The 14,805-nt window shown below is 39.4% G+C and overlaps 1 protein-coding gene across 6 annotated transcripts in view; it reads right to left on the reverse strand.

Moving 5' to 3' along the window:
* Nucleotides 1-14,578, reverse strand: part of osbpl10b (oxysterol binding protein-like 10b) — a 40,921-nt gene extending 26,343 nt beyond the window's left edge. The window contains exons 1-5 of one of the 6 annotated variants that reach the window (XM_026913990.3): nucleotides 14,118-14,253; nucleotides 13,336-13,429; nucleotides 10,811-10,986; nucleotides 9,757-9,836; nucleotides 7,283-7,513 (exon numbers count right to left, since the gene is read on the reverse strand). In XM_026913990.3, the coding sequence (XP_026769791.1) occupies nucleotides 7,283-7,513; nucleotides 9,757-9,836; nucleotides 10,811-10,856 (357 nt within the window). In that variant the 5' untranslated portion in view covers nucleotides 10,857-10,986; nucleotides 13,336-13,429; nucleotides 14,118-14,253. Of the gene's footprint in view, nucleotides 1-7,282; nucleotides 7,514-9,756; nucleotides 9,837-10,810; nucleotides 10,987-13,335; nucleotides 13,430-13,951; nucleotides 14,076-14,117 lie in introns of those variants that run through there. The other 5 variants (XM_026913989.3, XM_034310831.2, XM_034310776.2 and 2 more) reach the window with 5 other exon arrangements.
* Between the last annotated feature and the right edge of the window lie 227 nt (nucleotides 14,579-14,805).

Here is a 14,805-nt window from a genome sequence, read left to right on the forward strand (position 1 = left end):
GAAGGATTTTGCTGTGCTGTGTATGGTGTGACTAGAATTTCATAATTCATCTCATTAAAAATTGATACATTTTAATATTCTCACTTTGTCCCTGTGATCCAGTTCTTTTTTGTCTGAGGCTTCAGAAGTTATAACCACAGCTACAGAAAGCATAATCTATTTCAAGTGCATGCTGCATGTTTGTAACTAAAAGCCATTCTCGTCTGATGTGTTTGGGAAAATGTGCCTGCATTCGGAGCTCAGCTGAGCTCAGTCTGCACCCAGCAAAATTGCTTATGGAGTGTTATTATTCGGCTTTTACCAGCTTTATGGACACATAAGAGGACAAAATGTAGACAGAGTACACAGAAAACTGCTCTCTTTCATTCCAGCATGCTCTCCCCTTTTCCCTTCATCTCAATGTGCTCTTTCTCTCAATACATTTTTTTTCTCTCCCTCTATGTTCTAAATCACTCTTTGAAAGGTCCATGGCAGTGACTGTAATAAGACACCTCTAGCCTCATGATCAGGGTCTCTCTCTCTCTCTCTCTCTCTCTCTCACACACACACACACACACAGGTAAAAGGATTGTTCTCTATTACATCTCTTTCCGTGGCACTGGCACAGAATGTTTTTATAACCTGCATATTTGTTCTATACAGCAAAAAATGTTAACCATGTTTGTGTACGAGGAGTCTCAACTGAAATATTTGTTACTTGATAAGGTAGTGAAGAAAAAAAAAGAAATGCAATTTAACAGAACTACGACATATACAGTATACATTACAATGAAGGGAGTGTATTTTAAGAGCTAGAAAGGAAAAGAACTGTATGTCATGTCTAATCCTCCATCCCCACACATTTTCCGTGCTGAAATCAAGCTTTAAGATGAAAGCAGCTGGAAAAGGTCAAGTCTAATGGGAAATAAGGACCTGTTATATCTCCAGCAACCATGAGATGAGCACTTTGACCCTGGCTGCCACGTGTAACTCTTTCAGGTGTCTCAGGAAGCCTCTTATCACTCTCTATAAATGTTACAGTGAGAATATGGCACTGTGCAGTCAGTAATTATACAGTGTTACAGTTTTCATTGCGTTGCTCTATAGTCCAGCACAATCCATCGACTATGGCTTTAATCTGCAGAATGTCGGCCTCAATTTTAGATTATTCACATCTATTTGGATGATTCATATAGGAATTCATATAGCTCTTTTGCCTAATTACATCCTAACAATTGCCTGCATTAAGACATTAAGTGATTTTCAGGCTGTGAGACAACAGTAACAACCTACACACAAGGTTCAAATGCTTTCAAACATAAATAACAGTTACTTACTGACTTCATCGTGTATATCATATTCACACCGCAACATTCTGACCGTTTGGAATTATACAGTTTTATCATGCATTTCTGTTATTTTAAGATATTGAGCCATAAAACGATGGGTCAAGGCAGTGGAGTATTCAGTTTTTATTTCCAGGCAGGGATATGGAAATATTTTAAATCAAATCACTGCTTGATCTGTGCAATTAAACTGACAAGCGTAACATGCTCATCCACTTTGGGTGGATCCCAGATAGTAGCAGAAGCAGTGGTGGTATTCAGAATTTGTCATTTAATTATTTAAAGCACAATCTAGGCTACCACTGACAAATCTTGCCATGTTAATGGCATTAAAAGGCAGTAATATAAAATACTTTTGTTACAGTTCCACTGAAAATTATTAAAATAACATGCTAGTGAGTAGGGGGGATGGCTGGGAAATGGCATCTTACCTTAAAACAATACCTACTTTCTTTATACCCTCCTACAGTAAACCTCCTATACGTCACTGGCTGTCACCTTGTAATCTCTGTGCTGTGTGTTACTATGGTAGCTTTCAAACAGAAATGGGAAAGATGCATGATTCCTACGGGTTAATCAGGCTTCTAACCATACCATCTGGTAGCCAATAAAATGTGTAAACAAAGTACGGGATGCATTTATTTGATGGCTGGGGAGAGTCACCATAATGATGACTTTTTTTTTTTTTTTTACCTTTTATGAACATCACTATTGCACACTTACTGCTCACAAATATAAAAATACAATATATAATCAGCTGCACTGTATGTGTGTTTTGTTAAGCACCCAATGAAGAAGCATTTGAAACTGCCATAAAATATTTCAAAGGGGGTTCAAATCCGAAATCCAGCCAACTATGAATCTTGGTCAAGTAAGATACAACTTTTCAGCTTTATATTTTATGTACATTCAATTAATATTTTGGTGTAAAACTTCACAGATATATTCATAAATTACATGTTTTTCCCCCAAAATTGTCAGTTAGAAACTTATAGTTCAAAGGTCTCAAGAATGATAAAGGGCTTTCTGGGCCAGATGAACAAGTGGACACTCTGAACTGTCAGTTATTCCTGATAGCCAGGTCTCTGACTCACTGTAGAGCAGAGCTGATACAACACACCTACAGCCTTTACACATCCGATTGGTTGTAGGATGACCAGACTCAAACAAACACATGTAAGTCTATACACTGTCAACAAAGACAGTGGATAAAATCTGATTTTTTTTCTCAATACAATAGATCAAGCAAAGCTATGGGCATCAGAACAATTTAACTAAAGTTTGGCGACAAAAGGAACAGACCACTGTGACACTAGGTTTGCTAGTTAGCCTGATAATTCCATTTTCACTGGTAAGAAATCATTTTTTTATTCCCACAACTGAAAAACACAATGGCAATTTTTATGAACTCTGCAGGTAGTCTGTGTTATGGAGTTAAAAAGTACAAAAAAACACGTACTGGAACAAAGCCTTACAAATAAGATAAGATAAAGATTCATCAAGAATATAGGTAGAGAATGAGAATGAGAAGAGTGTGAAAAAAGGAACCATGGTCTATGTGACTTATGCGTGCCAGTAAAAGTATTTCAGTTGTGTTATTGACAGCAACAGCATTTCTGAAGTGTAAAGAACCACACTGCCAAAGCCACAGGAACTGAACGGCTACAATTCAGAGCAACCCGACAGAGCATCACCAGGAAACAAATTGAGCATCTGGTGATGTCTGTGAGTCGTTAACTTCAGGCATTCATCATCTGCAACTAATTTCTAAAAAAACTAAATGTGAAGACTTATGTTGATGTCTATTTATCTAAATATTTTTACTTCCCTGAACTGATAGTGACTATCTATGAAAGGGTTGTGATTCTTACATGGTTCCTCAATAAAAATGTTAAAGCTGTTGCATATGATCAAATCTGTTAGCAGTGGTTCAAAGTACGGTTGAAACAAGAAAAAAGGATACAGTGAGTAACAATTTTCTATATTCGTTTCCTAAGGTTTTGGCCTACAAATGGCAAAAACAGATTCATTGGCATACACTGTATTCTACCAGTCACTGGAGCTGTACTTGAGGCATGAACACCATTCTTCCAAAAGGTATTCCCTCAGTTGATGTTTTAATGATGATGGTGTTAGAGAGCGCTGTTTAAATCACTGACTAAACAGCACATAAATCATCCTGTGTATTTTTTCCCAAAGCCAACAGGCACAACGACTGTACCAATCTGGCTGGACAATTCTACTTTATATATTATCAGTGACTTTAAAAAATAAGTAAACTAGCAATTTTATGAGCAGGCATTCCAAATTAAATGAAAAACAACATAAGGTGTCTTAGTCAAGTGTTGAGGCTCCCCAAGCCGCCAAAACATCTTCACTGCACCTTGGGCATAAATTCTTCATTTTTGGAGCTACAATTATATACTCAACCCTTGTCAATATGTCACTCTATATGATAAGATCTCTTGCTAGTGTAGCTTAGTGTGTTGAAGTATGTAACTGATCACCCAGCAGAGATGATCAGAAAAGGCTGCTGAATCAGTTCCTCTGGAGTGAACGTTTTGGGCTTTGGCTGGTTTAAATGATCTTCATTCTGGCTGCCTTTGGCCTAACTTGTTGACAGAATTATTTCATTATATAACACTCTGTTCCATTTGGTTAAAACTGTAGATTTTAGAAAGAGATTAAAAGGTACTGGAAAAAAGTGTCTGAATGTCAGCACTTTGCTGCAGGTTGTACAAATTGCTATGGGAGCTCAGTTGAGCCCTGTAGAAAATTGAATCTGGCTGAATGAAATGGGTTTAAAAAATGCTGTGATTTCTGAACAATAAAGAAAAGGTTAGTGCACTTCCTTTATTTCTAGCCTATCAAGGACATTGAGTGTTGTTGTTTGTTTCAAGTTCAGTCAAAAGACAAGTCAATATAAAGTACATTGAGAAGATTGAGATTATTTACAGACTCCTAAGGCTAATTCACAGCGCAACTTTTTCTGAAGCATTTTAGTCACCTATCTTATGGAACAGATGTCCAATGTTTCAATCTACACCACCTTTGTGAGGAACACGACTCATATCTGCACAAAAAATGATGTCCTGCTCGATCTTTTAGTGCTACGTGTCTATTAAAATCATAATGTACTACGATATTATGATATGAAAGGTGATACTCATTACGCCCACATGGGGAAGCACATTAAACACAAATATGCTGTTTATTTACAGTCGTACTGTCTCATGTTATGTTTTTAAGTGAACTGTGTTGTAAGTACAATTGGCACAACAGTCATGGCACAACTTCGACTGTGCAATGAGTCAGAAAACAGTAACAGACAGAGACCAAAAAGCCAAAAATGAGTAAACAAGAAGAGCTTATAATGAAAGAAGCAAACATGCTTAAGATAAAACTCGGAATTGCACACTACAGTACACACACAAAAATGATGAGAAAGTACACTGGGTTGGTGGTTTGCAATCCGATACGGCAGAGCAGTGGAAACTCCACTAGGATGAGGTGGAACGGGATGTGACAGACTGTCCACACCCCAATGTTCCACTGACATTGTTGTACACATAAGCATTAGTTTATTTGATAAAAAAATAAAGTGTGTTGTTGAGCTATTTCTGTCTGTAATGGTAATGAGACGTGCCGTGGTTTGGACGGAAGTTGACTTTAAGCTACTTATAAATAGATATTTTGTCAGGCACTAGACAGTATCAAACACTTCCACATGTGACAGAATACAACAAACTGTTCCTCATTTTTACATTTTTGTAATTTCAGTATTGGTAAATTGTTTGATAAATACTAAAATACAAAGAACCATCTGAAAAAAATGGACAACTTAGAGTAAAGATAGGGGAAGATAGAGGGAGAAATGAGGTTAGGTGTCATTAGTGGCCCAAAACATGCATTTAAGGGGTTAATTTTAGGTGAGTAATTAGGCAAAAACTGTTCATAATGCAGTGAGATGCACTAAGCCCCTGAGGTAAAACTGTCTTGAGAAATAAATGATTTATAAATCTGAAATATGGTGATATAAAAGTACATTTATCATAATGGATCAGGTATAAAAAAAATTGATTAATACATTGAATTATACAGTTATAGTTCATAGTTATAGATTATGTCTTTTTTTAATATTATATTTAAGATTTGCATTTTTATTTACCTGAGCTGGAGAGCTGAAAATGATCCTAGCCACATTAACATAGTGACCAAATTATCTTCAAAAGTGACTTAAATTAAATTCAAAATTAAACAATTTAGCCATCTTTATGATCGATCATATACACTCACTGCCCACTTTAATAGGAAAAAGCTACACCTCTGTTCATTCATGCAATGATCCATACAGCAGCAGTGCGATGCATATAATATTTCACACAATGCATAAGATGAATGTTCACATCAAACATCACAGTGGGGAAAAAATGGGATCTCAGTGTATTTGATTGTGACATGGTCGTTGGTGCCAAAAACACTGGTTTGAGTATTTTTTTAAACTGCTGATCTCTGGGATTTTCATGCACAACAGTCTCTAGCGTTTACACTGAATGGTGCAAAAAACAAAAACAATCAGTGGGCATCAGTTCTGCGGGTGGAAACACCATGTTGATAAGAGAGAGGTCAGAAGAGGATGGCCAGACTGGTTTGAGCTGACAGGAAGGTGACAGTAATTCAAATAAGGCCTCTTCACCACCAGGGTGAGCAGAAAAGCAACTGAGAATGCTTAGCACATCGAACCTTGAGGTGGATGGGCCACAACAGCAGAAGACCACATAGGGTTCCATTTCTGTCAACTAAGAACATGAATCTGAGCCTACAGAGAAACTGGACAGTTAAAGATTAGAGAAACATTGCCTCGTCTGTATCTACACGATATTATGTATTGTGCTGATGCCACGTGATTGGCTGATTGGATAACTGCATGAAAGACAAGCTGTACAGGGGTTCCTTTTAAAGTGGCCAGTGAGTGTATGTTTGTAGTTACCTGGTTTCAAATAAGTTGCCATATGTGTCACTTACATGTCCATATGTAAGTGAAATACATGACACCTTATTTACAATTAAAATGAATTAAAATATTATTAAAATTAATAAACTAATATTGACTAAAATTCATAAAATAAGTACACAATAATAATAATATAGCCTCAGTTAAGGCATATAAGTAAACATTCACCATGGCCTGAAGTCCCACTCTCATAAGAAGGAAACGCTAACAGTAAAGTATTGCTGCAGCAACGTCAAAACAATGCGATGACACCAGCGTTCTGCTGAACAGCCACTTCTGGTTGCTGACGCATCAGTCGCAGGCCGGCCAAGATTGAAGAGTTCCATAGGGAACGTAGCTAATGCACACTGCGCACTGCAAACCGAACCTTAAGAAAGAGCTAAAGGAACACTTAACACCTTAACAACATGCAATCCATAACAACACCAATAATGCATCAAAATGTAATATACGTCACTCCTACTGTAATAACACAGTCAATAACGCAACCCCAACACAACTGTATTAACACAACCCTCATGTTCTGTTCAGTGCCCTATTGAAACAGCCGATCTCTTTTGAGTTTATCCAATAACCAATATATTTTTGCCTCTGTTATCAGTAATAGAAATATATTTCTTGAAATAGATATAAAATCATTCCACAGGCTTGGGGATCCTCCTGATGGCAGACGTGTATGCATAGGCATGAGTTCATATAAGAGATGGAAGAAATGTGACAGGGACAAAATTCACTATTATGTTTTTCAGTTTCTTTTATGTCAACTCTCATGAGCTTAATTTTTAAATATATTTTGACAGCTACAGCTAAATAAAAATGTAACCATTGCCATAAAACTAAAAAATGTAAAAAAAAAAAAATTGTAAAAAAATTCGCTTGTAAAAAAATTAAACCTTTTTTTGGGTTATACATCTAGCCTGCCATTGCAGATTACAGACCCTACCTCTTTGACGTGGTGCAGACGGGCAGGATTGTGGCTGCAGGCCCGGTGCCCACTCGTGGGCGATTTGTGGTGGGTGATGGTGATGATGGAGCTCGGGGTCCCGTGCCCATGCGGGAGGTTTTGCCTCTGGGTGGCAGTGGAGGAGCAAGATGGAGCGGGATGAGGGAGTAGGGAGCAGCTGCGGGTCCGGCTGCCCGTGGAAGAGGAGGAGGCCGAGGATAAAGAGCAGCCCTGAAAAAGATAGCAGCAGCAGCAGCAGGAGTGAGACGGGACACGGGCAGCCAAGCCCCGTCTCCTGTCAGAGATGCGTAAATGCCCTCGACAGCCACCCCGCTGCCCTGTGACACACGAGGGCATCTTCTGCCCACTACTGCAGCCTCACTTGCAAAGAGGGAGGGAGGGAATGAGGGAGGGAGGGAATGAGGGAGGGAGAGTGCGAAGGGTGGAGGGAGTAGTATGAAGAGGGAGGGAACGGATGAACCAGGAATATGAGAAGAGAGAGAGAGAGAACAGAGAGAATGTGCTGGAATGTATTACACTCCCCAGGGAGCATTAAGAAAAGAAAAGATGGCACAGTTCCATCTCTGAAACCTCTTCAGCATGCACAGAGGAACAGAAATTCTGACCTGTCTGCAGACAACCATGCAATGTAAACAATGACATTATTTTTTTACCTTATTTATCTCATCCCCAGATTCCACATGATTTCATTATAAACACACCGGAATCAATATATTCGTCTGTTTAGCTGACAGAAACACTTCTAGGCTTATTCTAAACAAACAACATGCACAGATTTGCCTGTGCATTCTTGCAGAAAGAATCAGGAGACTGCTCTATAAAGACTTCCCTCTACAAGTTCATCTATTGCTAAACTGGTTAGGATGCTTAAAGGATTGCACTATAAACTACGAAATGAGCATGAATAAAGATTCACTAAAAAGCCCAGGCAGCTTCTTAGAGGCAGCATGGCTGTTCTAATAAGACCTGACAGCGCAAAACTGCCTCAGTCTAATAGGCAGTGCATTACAGGAGCAGGCTTATATTTCAGCTGTGAACAGGACACACACACACACACACACAGGGGCTTGAATGCCACCCCACAGAGCTGCAATAATCTAACACCTCATACACCTCAGCAGGGCTGTATACACACCTTTCAAAATGTGTAGGATATAATGTGCTTGCAAGGATATGGGGATATATAATATTCTGTCAGATTGCATGAAAAGGGTTTGTGCTGCATTCCTTCGTAATCTCATGAGCTGATTGACAAATTGTCTGCATTAGGACAGTAAAAAAGCTTTAGATCTATAAGCATGATGATTTACTTGCCCAATAAATGTAAACAATGACAGTAAAGGCACCTTCAGAAACCCTGTCTAGTGAGGCCTTGGTGATTTATAATGTGTAACAAAATAATCAGGCAGAATGAGAGTGAATGATTAATGTTTAACTCTACAGTGGTTAAAAATAAAATCAATGTTTGTTGAGCTGAAAGCGTTTAGCACTCCTGATTCGAAGTGTTTAACACACCACTGTCTTATCTTTTGTTTTTTTGTTTTTTTGGGTTTTTTTGTTTGACCCCTTAAAGCATCAGCTTAATACTGAGTGGTTTATCTTTAAGCATAGTATTCAGTAACTAGTATGAACTATTCAGTAACTACACTGAAACTAATAAGAAAGTTAAGTAGTTAAGAGAGTGCAGAATGTTTAACTCATCTGAACCATAGAATTCCCATAGTTTTCAAGATGCAGCAAAAATGTGTGAAAAAGAGAAGAAAATAATGTGGAGCAAAACCAAAAGAGCGTACTGAGTGCATATATGGATCTCATTCAGATTCTGAAATCATGTCAAGTCAAATTTATTTACAGTATACAGCACATTTAAAACAACTTTTGTTGCCCAAAGTGCTGTACTGAGTTAACTAAAGGTCTAAAGCTCACTGGAATATTCAAATAAAGAAAACACAAACACTTTAAAAGCAAATAATATTTGTAATAAGAATTGCTATTAAGTTAAATTTCTGTGACGAATAAAGTCATTCTGATTCTGAATAATAATAGAAGAGATTAAGAAGAGAGGAGATTAAATGATTAAAGCTTAAGATAGGGAAAAAGAGACGAACAAATCAGCTGAGCCCAAAAGCAAAAAAGATTGCCAGATTCCTTCATTTCTTTCCACAACCAGCAGCCAATTTTCTGGCTATTACAACACAGCAGACTCCAAAACCACTTTGAAAAGCACAGAACGTGATACCGACATCTTGTGCAGAAATGAAACAAATTATCCCACTTTCAGCAGAGAGAAAATGTGAGACTAACCTTTAAATCACAAGACTGCTGGGGCAGTTTGCCAAAGTGCAACAGAGGTCAGAGGAAAGGGAAACAGAGGGGTCAGAGAAAGACAGAGTGACCGCGAGACAGAGAAAGAAACAGAGAGTATGTATGTGCACCGTAATTAACTATGCTACCTTGGCGCTGCCCTCTGAATGGCGACGGGCACAGAGCTGAAGCTGGGTCATCCACTGCTGCCGCTCATACGCGTCACAAGCTGTACAGATACAAAGCACACACATCAGTGTTATATATATATATATATATATATATATATATATATATATATATATATATATACATATATATACACACACACACATACATAGAGTATCCAAACAAACTAATATTGCAAAAGAAAATATTTATTTGTTACCATGATACCGTGAGATGTATCACAATATTATATTCCATACTTGTGTTATCTATTGAATCGTACACACACACAGGATAAATTGTTGTTCACAAAGGACAACAGGATATAGCGTTAGAAAGCAGTTACAGGAAACACTTTTCCAGCTTCATGATGACAGGGAGATGTAAACTCTCTGCTAACTCTCAAACAATACTCTAAAACTCAATCTGAAGGTTGGCTGTAGCCTGCAGTCTGAGCAGAAACGTGTGAAATGAGAAAGTAGCACCTGAAGATTGTCACAGCAAAACGCTACCAAGTGGGAGTGGAGTGGCGTCCGCCCCCCTGCCGCGAGGACTCCTTATCACGCTATCCCACTACAGATAACAGCTATTTTTCATGCTCTGGTCTAGCAGTCCCTCTAAAAATAATTTTCTTATACAAACACGTTATTTTTTTCCTCTTTAAATACAGTCTGTGTGAAGGAGTGCAATTATGACAGTGACTTTGACGCAACAGATTCAGGAAAAGGAGAGAAGGTCACTAATTAATTGCTTTAGTTGATAGACACCCAAAAAAGTGGAAATGAGAGAAATATAAAGAAGAACGGGTTGCAATGGAAAGACGGGGTCTGCCTTGGGTAAAAGCCGACATAAAAGGATATGGTGCTTAGAAGATGGCAGACAGATAAGTCTCAAAGGAAATGAGCAGAGAAGAAAGAGAATGAGTGACAGCAGGAAGGAAGCACAGGAAAGTGAATATGACAAGAGCCAAGAGGAAAGAGTGTGATGAGAGAGCAGAAATGAAGCTTCAAAAGAAGATGGAGTTTATTCTTTTACCTCTCAGCTTAAAGAGCTCTCCATTAACAGCATAGACTGTAAACATGAATGGAAATTCATCACTGGGGGCCACAGAAGAGCCAATAAGCGGCAAGGAGCCCCGTGGTTTCTGGGTCTTACTTTGTTCGTTTAGAAAGTACTGCAGTTGACCAAGCTCAGGGTCCAGAACAAAATACCTGCAGAGAGGACAGAGATTTATTTTATTCGTTATACATTTGTTAATTTGGCAATTTGTATTAAGCAGAATACCATTCCAGAGTAGTTAAAGGAGCTGAAAGTAATAGAGTAAGTTAGTAATTAGTCAAACCAGAGTCAAACACGATTAATTAATTAGTCAAACCCGAGTGAAAGAGAGTTGTAGGAAGAATAGAAACCAAACAAACATGGCACTATAATGATATCTTAAGTTCTTTAAAGGAGCAGTTTGTAAATTGTACCACGTTTGACTAGCTGTAACTCGCAAATCCCAACCTCTAACCAGGAAAAAACAAAAAACAAACAAAAAAAAAAACACCCCCTCAACTCAGAGTTCCTACTCAGGAACTCAGAATGGTCTTCTCAACTTCGAGTTCCACCGAGTTCAACAAGTGACGTCAAATCAACAGCGACAACAGGAAACAAAGTAGCACTTCTTACCTTTAAATGAGTTATGATGTATTTACAAGTATCAGCTTTAGATCAATCAACATACAGACATAACATCTTGTTAATTTTATAACACTGACTATACAAAATATCGGAAAATATACGTCACTCATCACAGTTAGCTGGCTAACAAACTTATTGCTATCAAAGGACAAACATGGAGGGGTCCATGTTTTTTCCAACTTTGCAGCTTGAATGCACGGCGCTCCAAAATGACCTCATTTCTAATTGCTGGGCCAGAAATATATAAACAGAAATCTGAAACCTAAAACCTCCTCTTCCACTGCATGGAAATGTTGTGTTTCACAAGTTTTACTAAGGTGTCTTTAAAATCATGTGATTTTTCAGGGGAAAAAAAATGGTTAAAAATCACATACTTTAAATGTTTGAGAGTGCACAAAGGAAGTGCCACTATAGTTCCCAATAGTTACTGAGTAATATTCTTTAAGATAATTCACTGAGACTATAAGTAGGCAATAGCTACAGTCAAAGTGTTCAATCTTAAATAAACAGTACTGTAAAAGAGAACATACTCCGTCTCTATATTTTAAATGAAGTGAGGAGGAACATGAAGTGTTATGGCCTGCCAAATACACTCACATCAGAGGAGTGGCGGGGTTATAGGGCACAGACGAGTCTGCTTCAAGGCAAACACTAGCTTTATGAGTGGATGACTGTGCTTGTGTGAATCAATTGCAATACTGAATAGTAACTACACAAATTCCTTGGGTTCTAGTGATTCTTTCTTTTCTTTGACTCATTATCATTTTGCATTAGAGCTCATTTTGCCTCATACTAGTCAAAGTGTTACACATGCACATCTTTAAGTAATCTACAGCTGGCATGCAGCTAAACGTGTAGCGTGCCTGAGAGCCAGCACATAACTCCCTCATCTTCGGGCTCATTATATAGCTGGCTGCTTTCCCCATCGATTGTAAGGCGAGGCAGCAGTGAGAAGAGAACAGTAAGGGGATGGGGGATTTCCTCTCAACAGATGAGTCACAGTCTCTCCCAGATGAAAGGAGCGTAATTAGGACTACGCTGTATTTTCTCATGCAGTACCCACAGCCATGAAATTCCCACCTTCACACAACACAACAAACCGCCCCACCATGAATGAGGGACTGGAGGCTTACACTGCTTACACAATCTGCATTAAGATGCATGACTATGCATGAATCAATGAGCTGTTAGGATACTAATAAACCGGGCTGTTCGACCACATAAAAAATGTGATCTTTAAATACATTTTAGGACATTAAGGAATTGATTCTTATATGAGAAGTATAGCATAAGTGTGCTAAAATATGGAATGCTGTATGTAATAAATTCTTTGGAGGAAGTCTCTGCAGAACAGGAGCACAACCGTTTACAGTCACGAATGCCTATTGTAAGATGTGAGAATTCAGTGGGCATGCAGTCTGTCGAGGCAGTCATGAATATGTGCGAACATATTGTGTTTGGATGGGGAGGCTTGGACACTGAAGTACTTATTAACTTAATAATAACATTATAAAAATAGCATCCTCTTATTGTTATGACACAGGTCAGCTGGCCTGGTTTAGTTTTCTATATCATTAAAGTCATTGCACTGATTGCATTACTTAGAGAACACAACAGGTCCATATATCAGTGGTGTGATATATCAGTGGCTGAGGATGAGGAATAGGGCTGCATGATGCAGACATAACACTGTCGTATCCATCTGCACAGTTCACGTTATATGAAGATATACAAAGGTTAAGGTAGGGTTAGGGGTGGGGTTAAGAGTTTAGACCTTTTTATTTGAAGGAAATCAAGCCATACAATAAGTAGGCTGTATTAAGTGCACACTGGTGACCGCTTAATGTGAGTAATTGACTGAAATGCATTATTCTGACCTAAATCATTAACGATTCTGGGTGTCCAACGTTGCTAGCATTGCCAACTCCCAGCTCCAGGGTCCCTGTTTCACTCCTGAGCTCAGCTTACTGTCTGTGTGGAGTTATGCATGTTATTTCCATATCCACATGTGTTTCTTCTGGGTTCTCAGATTTCCTCCCACAGCTCAAAACACCAAGCCAGTAGGTGGATTTAGATGGATCTACATGAAATTGCACCTAGGTGCAAATGTGTGTGTGTGTGTGTGGTGCCCATCAAGGCTGTGTTCCCACCTCATGCCAAGCGTTCCCGGGATGAGCGTTCCTGACCAGGATAAAGTAGTTACTGAAGATGAATGAATGAATATGACCACTTCTTGGTGAAACTGTCTGAACCCCTAAGCTTTACTGTATATTTTGTAACATCTCTTATTTGCCCAGTGCATTAATCAATGTTCTATTAAAGCTCTTATATTGAATATTGCAGTCTTGTGCGATGTCAGCTTCGTAAAATATCGCGATAACGATAAGAAACGATAAGATCATGCAATCCTAGTAGAGCAGAGTGGACGCAACATCATGAAACACAATCCAGCGCAAACAGTCCTACTGAAATCGAGTGAGTGCTCTTACTTACCAGTCTGAAAGTTCAGGATAAAGCTAACTGATTGAGGCCATCCAGAACTGCATAGTGTCCTACTGAACAGTGTGATCAGAACTATTTAACGCAATAGTGTGCGGGTTTGACTATGTGATGATTAATATGTGATTTTTGGCATCTGAGAGACATCAGTCAGCGCTACCTGTGTTGCCATCCTTGCAGCAGATTGGTGTATTTGTTGAGGACTCCTTCCAGTCCTCGCCGGAGGTTTTGCTCTGCTTTGCCGCTGCAGGTCTGAGGGTTTGGAGCTCCGGGCCGCGCTTGCGCTCCGCTCGCGGCGGCTCTCCGGCTGCGCTCCACCGACACACTGCGCTTATTAGCGCTGCCACAGCGAGCCGCCCCGCACTTCTCCATCCCGCACGCACCCGCACACAACCGCAGCCAGCGCACCGTTAGAGGAAACCGCAGCGCAGGAACATGACCGCGGCGTCGAGTGAAGACTCTCTGCGTCCGGCTCTCGGCAGAGCTGCACCGTTCACTCAGTCGGTGGAGTGTGTGTGTGTTTGCGTGTGTGTGTGTGTGTGCGTGTGTGTGTGTGCGTGCTCCTTCCCTTCCTCCCTCTCTCCCTCCCTCTCTCCCTCCCTCGTTTCAGCGGGAGTAGTCCACTAAGCGAGGGCGTTTGGGTTTTCTACAGCCAGGCGACGCGTGGCACGTTCATCTCTTCTGAATACTTGTGTAAAGATTGCATTGCTTCTTATATTATGATCTAAAAAAAAAAGAAAAAACAAAAGAAAAAAACACCCTAGTGTACATGAAGACTAAATCTATACCCTGTGTTCAAAGTCGTGTGTATTCTTATCTCTTATCTTCCTATTCAAAGTGCATTCTCT

This window comes from Pangasianodon hypophthalmus, chromosome 1, assembly GCF_027358585.1.
Source record: "Pangasianodon hypophthalmus isolate fPanHyp1 chromosome 1, fPanHyp1.pri, whole genome shotgun sequence".
Classification (NCBI taxonomy): Eukaryota; Metazoa; Chordata; class Actinopteri; order Siluriformes; family Pangasiidae; genus Pangasianodon; species Pangasianodon hypophthalmus.